Here is a 7,975-nt window from a genome sequence, read left to right on the forward strand (position 1 = left end):
AATGCAATGAGCCAAACAATACCAGTGAAACTGAAAAATGAGCTGTCTATGAATTCACTCAAATTAACATTTTCACCCCAACGTACATTATCAAGCTAATACAGTCAAGTTTTAAACTCTCTTAAGCGGAGTATTTTCATCACCGTTGGTGTCTTAACTTCAGCACCAAAATATGTATCTTCAGCGCGAAAAAACAATACAAGAGTGAAAAGAGTGATAGAATCGCGAGACTGGAAGAACCGATTTGGCAACGTGATGAAAGGAATTTTGCGGATTTCTACAATATTTAATAAATCCAAACCTTTTATGCACAACATCTGTCTCAAGACGTGAATTGTATAAAAGGCAACTGAAATATATCTTCACAATATCGTTTTAAAAAATCGAATCGTTGATTTATCAACTTCCCCTTTTCCTACTTGGTCTCGCCCTCCCCGCCCATCGATCCTTCTAGAAGTCGCCGGCAGACTAGTGCTACCAGGTGTCTACCAACACTCCGCTTCTTCACGGATAAAAGTCTGAATTTCATCGGTGGACGCTTCTGAAGTGTCGCCGTCTTTCGGGCAATATGTCCGCTATGGGGCAACTCGCCTTCGATGAGTATGGACGGCCGTTCATCATCATCAAAGATCAGGATAAAAAGACTCGGTTATCGGGCCTTGACGCACTGAAGGTATAATGGATTTAGCAAGTCAGCTACCATGCTACTTCACCATGCGTCAGCATCTTATCAAGCCAAATGCAGAACACTTGCAACATCAGACCCACTTGTTTAACTAGAAAGTTGGCTAGCTAGCTATTATAACATTATGGGCCAATGCATATGCCTAGTTCATGTTGTAGAAGTTTACTAGCTAGCTCTCAAGTTGTAACGTTATTATGGCTAACTAGCAACGCCATGCTAGTATGCCCATGTGCTTATTTTCTGAAGACGCCACAGTGAGGCGCGGCTGGTTGTCAAATAAACAATGAAATTAGCTAGCTAACATGCCACCATCAGTTCTGTGTTTTATCACTTATAGTAATTTTTTTGTAACATGCCGCATGTAGTCATGGCGTAGCTAGTCAACGTAGGTAAAGTCGTTTAGCCACACGGTTAGTTGGATAGTCTAACTCAGCTGACAAGATTTGTCAGTTGCTTCTTGACAGTTAATGAAGAAGCTTGACCGTCATTTGTCAACTTGCCATCAAGCCAGTGGTTCCCAGATGTCTTGATTTTATTTGTTTCTAGTTTGATTCCTGCAGAATCCCAGCCTCTGAAGAAATTCACTAATGTGATTTTGTGTTTTGCAGTCTCACATCATGGCAGCAAAGGCAGTTGCCTCGACGCTGAGGACCTCTCTAGGACCAAACGGTAAGCCCAAATAAACACAGCCACGCTGAAGCTTATTCATTAATAGAGCTATAAAGAAACTTCTAGTATTGGTGTGTGCCCCATCCCTCTGGTTACTCAACACAGTAACGGCTACCTAAAGCTACACATTCATTGTGCAGTACATTTAATCCCCCTTCCCCTTTTCCTCTTTCTACAGGTTTGGACAAGATGATGGTTGACCGGGATGGAGAGGTGACCGTCACCAACGACGGAGCCACCATCCTCAGCATGATGGATGTGGACCACCAGATCGCCAAGCTCATGGTGGAGCTCTCCAAGTCTCAGGACGACGAGATCGGAGACGGGACCACCGGAGTCGTTGGTACGGGACCCTACAGATTTATGAGTCTCCCTGATTGGTCTGACTCATTAGCTTACTAATTAAACAATTGTGGTCTCTTGCATCGCTATCCTATTATAGTTCCTTTTTTTTTGGTGCTAATCTGGATATTGGATTAATATTGCAGAATGCTTCCCCTCCCTTACTCCAGTCACGCTGTCTCCAGTGGGTGGGCTGGCATTGACAGGGGATACAGCAGCATGGCTCTCTCATTTCTCTCATCTAGGACCTTAATCTTACATGGGGCTTATGAGACAGCTGATAATTTCTCAAATCCATGCTCATATTATCTGCAATTCTTTCTATGATAAGATTGTGTTTATCAATGCAGAATCATATTAGTACACTCATCCTAACTTACTCATCTCCCCTCTCCAGTGCTGGCTGGTGCTCTCCTGGAGGAGGCAGAGCAGCTGCTGGACAGGGGCATCCACCCCATCCGTATCTCTGACGGGTATGACCAGGCCGCCAAGATCGCCATCGCACAGTTGGACAAGATCAGTGAGACCTACCCGTACGACCCTAGCAACACAGAGCCACTCATCCAGACTGCCATGACCACACTGGGATCCAAAGTGTGAGTCTCACTGGCAGTTTGTGTTTTTTGTGGTTGTCATGGCAACTTTTAGGAATTTCATTTATGGTCCAGCTAGCAGTTGCCTTTTTATTGTTTGCATGTCTACTTGGGTTCTTTTTATATATTTTTTGTTATTGTGCCAAGAGCACATGGTTCCTTTACAAAGATGAATGATACACAAATTGATTCGGCCCATCTGGAAAGTAGGATTCATTTATTATTTGTGAACCTGGTCATTGGTTTCATAAGGTCTCATACAGATTTCTCTCCCTCATGTTCCCTTTCTCAGGATCAACCGCTGCCACAGACAGATGGCGGAGATTGCAGTGAACGCTGTCCTGACTGTGGCGGACATGAACCGTAAGGATGTGGACTTTGAGCTGATCAAGATGGAGGGCAAGGTGGGAGGCAAGCTGGAGGACACACAGCTCATCAAGGGAGTCATCATAGACAAGGAGTTCAGCCACCCTCAGATGCCCAAGGTACACAGCTCAGGATAGTTCACTGTAATAGTGTTGACTTTTAGGCTAGCATGAACCTCATCAGAAGGTAGTGGTACCTCATCCAAGGTACAAACCCAGCCATACAGTTGATACAAACAAGGGTCATGTTAGCACACCTTCTCAGTCACCTCAGATCCAACCAAGAGGGTAAACTAGGATAGACTAGATCAGTAACTCTTCTTCCCCTCCCTTACTCCAGTCACTCTATCCCCAGTGGAGTGGTCTGGCATTGACAGGGGATACAGCACCACGGCTCTCTCGCCTCTCTCATCTAAGACTATCTTAAATTAGGCTTGTGAGAGAGCTGACAATTTCTGTAGATTTAGAGGTAATATTTTTGTCCATCCAAGTCCAAAGCACTCTCTTTTTAATTGTATTTAGCCAGATAATTTGTGCTGGATGATTTATCTTCTACAATAATCGACGGTACTATTTTACCCTCAGCTCCTGAAAGACACAAAGATGGCCATCCTGACCTGTCCGTTTGAGCCCCCTAAGCCCAAGACCAAGCACAAGCTGGACGTGACCTGTGTGGAGGAATACAAGGCCCTGCAGAAGTATGAGAAGGACAAGTTCCTGGAGATGATTAAACAGGTCAGTTACAGGACCTTTAGGACTTAATATTTCTCTATAGCACAGCTGCAGACTGTTAATTCCAGCCATTCAGTCTGGATAACTTAAAGATGTGTATATGAAGTTCCCCTTATCTCCTTTAATCTAATTGAATATGATCTAAACTAACAATACTGTTTTTCGAAACCAGATAGTGCAGTTAACTGAATGTAATTTGATGAAATAACATGAATAAGTGAAAAATAATGTAAAATTATAATTGCTTTTTCAGATCAAGGATACTGGCGCTAACCTGGCCATCTGCCAGTGGGGCTTTGATGACGAGGCCAACCACCTGCTGCTGCAGAATGAACTGCCTGCCATCCGCTGGGTCGGAGGGCCTGAGATCGAGGTAAGACGCACACCGTCACACACATCTTGCCATCTAGCTACTAAAGGTGATGGGGGGGGGGGGGGGTTCGCCAATGTATTTATGCATTGTGTTTTCTCCTCCCTCAGCTGATTGCCATAGCGACAGGAGGCCGCATCGTGCCACGGTTCTCTGAGCTGACCGCTGAGAAGCTGGGCTCAGCCGGTGTCGTCAAGGAGATCTGCTTTGGCACAACCAAGGACCGCATGCTGGTCATCGAGGAGTGCAAGAACTCCAGAGCAGTCACCATCTTCATCCGTGGAGGAAACAAGATGGTGGGTGGACTGGTAGTCTGCTAATGTTGACTGTTAAAATAGATTATTCTGAGGCAACTGATAATCAGTTAATGTAGACAGCTGTGATTCCTCATCAGTGGTATCTCTAGGTCAGGGATGGACAATTCTGGTCCTGGAGGGCCACCAGTGTACAGGCTTTCATTGCAGCCCAGCACTAACTGTTTAATTTCCCTGTCAGATCATTGAGGAGGCTAAGCGTGCGCTGCATGATGCACTGTGTGTCATCCGTAACCTGGTCAGAGACAACCGCATCGTGTACGGGGGCGGAGCCTCTGAGATCGCCTGTGCCCTCGCTGTCAACCAGGCCGCTGACAAGGTAGTGTACATGCACACAGTATCAGGTGAAATATCTAAAACCTTGTATTTGACTGGCATCAAGAGTGTACCTCGGAGTAACAGTAATAGCCTGATGGTGGTGGTGGTGATGACTCTGAAACAAAGCAATGTGCTCATACGTCTCCATCTCTCTCTCTGCAGTGCCCGTCCCTGGAGCAGTATGCCATGCGTGCATTTGCTGATGCCCTGGAGGTGATCCCCATGGCCCTGGCAGAGAACAGCGGGCTTAACTCCATCCAGACCATGACAGAGGTCCGCGCCAGGCAGGTCACCGAGAACAACCCCGCCCTGGGCATCGACTGTCTGCACCTCAACACCAACGGTAAGGACAGACTCACAAGTTGGTAAATGTAAATTTTGGTGTATCCAATATTCACAATGTTAAATGTTTTCATTCACCTGCCTAGGGGGGCTACAGCTAAACACTTAATATGAAGCATTACTCTTTAATATAGCTGTAGTTGTTATTGATGTGGATCATTTTCTCTGTCCTAGACATGAAGCAGCAGCATGTAATTGAGACACTGCATGGGAAGAAGCAGCAGATCTCTCTGGCCACCCAGGTGGTCAAGATGATCCTGAAGATTGACGACATCAGAAGCCCGGGAGAGTCTGAGGACTAAGGACCCCACCCAGACACCTACCCCCACTGAGCGCGTGCCAGGCTCGGCCCAGTCTTCTAGAACTCAGCAGTGTTCTAATCTAGAATATTCCGGAACGGAGGTGTTCTATAATTACTGCTTTAGAATGTTCTAGAACTCTACTCTGCGAAGTTCTAGAAGTTCTAGATTTCGTCCGTGTTCTAGAATGTTAAGTGTCATAGGCCTTTAGGGACTTGTCCAGCACAGTCTCCAACCCTGCGTACCATTATTTATCATTTGATACTGAAACTGCCCTCTCCTTCAAACTGATGTAGTGCTGAAGTCATCAATAAAATGTTGGTCTGTGAAATTTCTGTACCGTGTGGATTTTCACCCTTTATGATACAAATATGCTTGTGCAATACTGTTAATTGATTCATTTGAGTACACTTGTCACTATTGCTCTTGTAGGTAAAAATAATTATATGCACCTTGTCAACAAAACAAATTAATATGAGATGGTAGGCACATTGAAGCTTTGCTCTTAAAGTATTTTTAAAAACCTCCGCTTTTGGGCTGGATGTGTCAGTGTAGTTCATACATGCATAATATGAGAAATTACTGTCTTCCCTCAATTAGCCACGAAATCCCCTAGTTTAAAAGCAACTTAACTTGAAGCTGTGCTGTGGCATTTTCCCTACATTTCACCACATGTGGGCCAGCCCCTAGCAAATTGGCCCTTCCATTTAAGCAACAGCTAGCAGTGGACACAGCAGAGAGGGAGCAATGATGTGGTTTTCAGGGACCACTTTTAGCTTGTCAGAACTACTAGCTAAAAAAGTATACGGAGAATCTAACTCACATTTTTCACAGGCACAGTTCACCTAACTTCTTACTGCAAAGCCAGTACTTTGTTTCACAGTACACAAAATAATCATAAAACACCATTACAAATGTGTACAAATCATTGAAGCCACAATGGGTATTCAGTTACTTGGTCTAGTTTTGAAATGTTTATGATGGCATCAAGATGCAGTACTATCAACAGTAAGAAGTCAATGGTGAGAGGGAGAAAAATACTTTTTAAAGCATTTATTAAAGGTTATGAGAAGAACATTTGATGGTCTAGGACAGGGATGGGGGACAACAACAAATCTGAACTCATCATGAGGGGTACTGTGGGTCTGCTTACTCTCACATTGATACCCACACATGCATTCAGAGGCCCTATTCTTTTGGGGGCCCTAAGCAACATTCTGATGGGGGATCCCCCCACCTTGTGACCTAAACATTTTGGCAGCCCTCTCTTGACAGTGGAGAGAAGTTTTAGAGTAAATTTCCTGCAATTCTAAACACAAAAGGGGGGCTGCCAGTTGCCCATCCCTGGTCTAGGAAGCTCTAACCTCCTGACTCTTCACTTGAGCTCAATATAGCATTTCTCTCACACAGGGAAGAGCAGGAAGCCACTGAAGGTGTTGCGCAACCAAGCAGAACCATCCAGCACATACTCTTTGGGGAGACGCATGCAGACCACATTCCCCTCCTCTAGCTCTAGAGGCAATGTATTAGATATATACTCATCACCCCCATAATGATTGTACTCATGAGCAAACATCATACTCTGGCTGTTCTTATACAGACTCACACCCATGGTTCCTAAACACAACAGTAGTAGGCTTGATTACCAACAATGACGAGACCGCCTACAGGGAGGAGGTGAGGGCTCTGGGAGTGTGGTGCCAGGAACATAACCTCTCACTCAACATCAACAAAACAAAGGAGATGATTGTGGACTTCAGGAAACAGCAGAGGGTGCACCCCCCTATCCACATCGACGGGACCGCAGTGGAGAAGGTGGAAAGCTTCAAGTTCCTTGGCGTACACATCACCGACAAACTGAAATGGTCCACCCACACAGACAGTGTGGTGAAGAAGGCGCAACAGAGCCTCTTCAACCTCAGGAGGCTGAAGAAATTTGGCTTTTCACCTAAAACCCTCACAAACTTTTACAGATGCACAATTGAGAGCATCCTGTCGGGCTGTATCACCGCCTGGTACGGCAACTGCACCGCCCACAACCGCAAGGCTCTCCAGAGGGTGGTGCGGTCTGCCGAACGCATTACCGGTGGCAAACTACCCGCCCTCCAAGATACACACAGCACCCTATGTCACAGGAAGGCCAAAAAGATCATCAAGGACATCAACCACCCGAGCCACTGCCTGTTCACCCCGCTATCATTCATCCAGAAGGCGAGGTCAGTACAGGTGCATCAAAGCTGGGACCGAGAGAATGAAAAACAGCTTCTATCTCAAGGCCATCAGACTGTTAAATAGCCGTCACTAGCACATTAGAGGCTGCTGCTGCCTATTGAAATCACTGGCCACTTTAAGAAATGGAACACTAGTCACTTTAATAATGTTTACATATCTTGCACTACTCATCTCATATGTATATACTGCATTCTATTCTATAATATTCTTCTGTATCTTAGTCCATGCCGCTCTGTCATTGCTTGTCCATATATGTATATATTCTTAAATCCCATTCTTACTTTTTTTGTGTGTATTGGGTATATTTTGTGTAATTGTTAGATATTACTGCATTGTCGGAGCTAGAAGCACAAGCATTTCGCTACACCCGCTATAACATCTGCTAAACACGTGTATGTGACAAATAAAATGTGATTTTATTTAAATGACGGTGATCCATGGCAGTGAATGTGAAGTAGTAGACTCCTCTCACTGGTGCTGTGACGATACCTGCATCAGAGCAGAAGCAGGGAGATATCAGCACTGTCCATCTCTGATAGACACTGTAGGACTGTCAGTCATTGCATTCATACTGTCTATGAATATGAGAGAGAGCAGCCGATTATGCCTTTAAAGCTTGAGCCTCTCAGTAGAGGTTGTACACTCCTATCAGTCGCAACCTGTCATTCAGGGCAGGTGGGGCCTGTTTTGCATGTTATTTTGGCATTCATACGT

The 7,975-nt window shown here is 45.1% G+C and overlaps 1 protein-coding gene and 2 non-coding genes across 3 annotated transcripts; all 3 read left to right on the forward strand.

Annotated features, from left to right (window-relative positions):
• Nucleotides 1–436: 436 nt before the first annotated feature.
• On the forward strand, nucleotides 437–5,364 carry LOC121549906 (T-complex protein 1 subunit epsilon). Its single transcript, XM_041861875.2, has 11 exons — nucleotides 437–673; nucleotides 1,294–1,354; nucleotides 1,533–1,697; nucleotides 2,094–2,292; nucleotides 2,582–2,774; nucleotides 3,240–3,389; nucleotides 3,640–3,759; nucleotides 3,867–4,052; nucleotides 4,252–4,389; nucleotides 4,551–4,731; nucleotides 4,905–5,364. Exons 1-11 carry the CDS (start codon nucleotides 569–571, stop codon nucleotides 5,030–5,032), a joined length of 1,626 nt encoding a protein of 541 aa, XP_041717809.1. The 5' UTR covers nucleotides 437–568; the 3' UTR covers nucleotides 5,033–5,364.
• Nucleotides 1,847–1,981, forward strand: LOC123490827. Its single transcript, XR_006661061.1, has one exon. It is a non-coding gene; the product is annotated as a small nucleolar RNA SNORA49 (small nucleolar RNA).
• On the forward strand, nucleotides 2,975–3,107 carry LOC123490826. Its single transcript, XR_006661060.1, has one exon. It is a non-coding gene; the product is annotated as a small nucleolar RNA SNORA49 (small nucleolar RNA).
• Nucleotides 5,365–7,975: the final 2,611 nt, after the last annotated feature.

This window comes from Coregonus clupeaformis, unplaced genomic scaffold (assembly GCF_020615455.1).
Source record: "Coregonus clupeaformis isolate EN_2021a unplaced genomic scaffold, ASM2061545v1 scaf4938, whole genome shotgun sequence".
In the NCBI taxonomy this organism is placed as follows: Eukaryota; Metazoa; Chordata; class Actinopteri; order Salmoniformes; family Salmonidae; genus Coregonus; species Coregonus clupeaformis.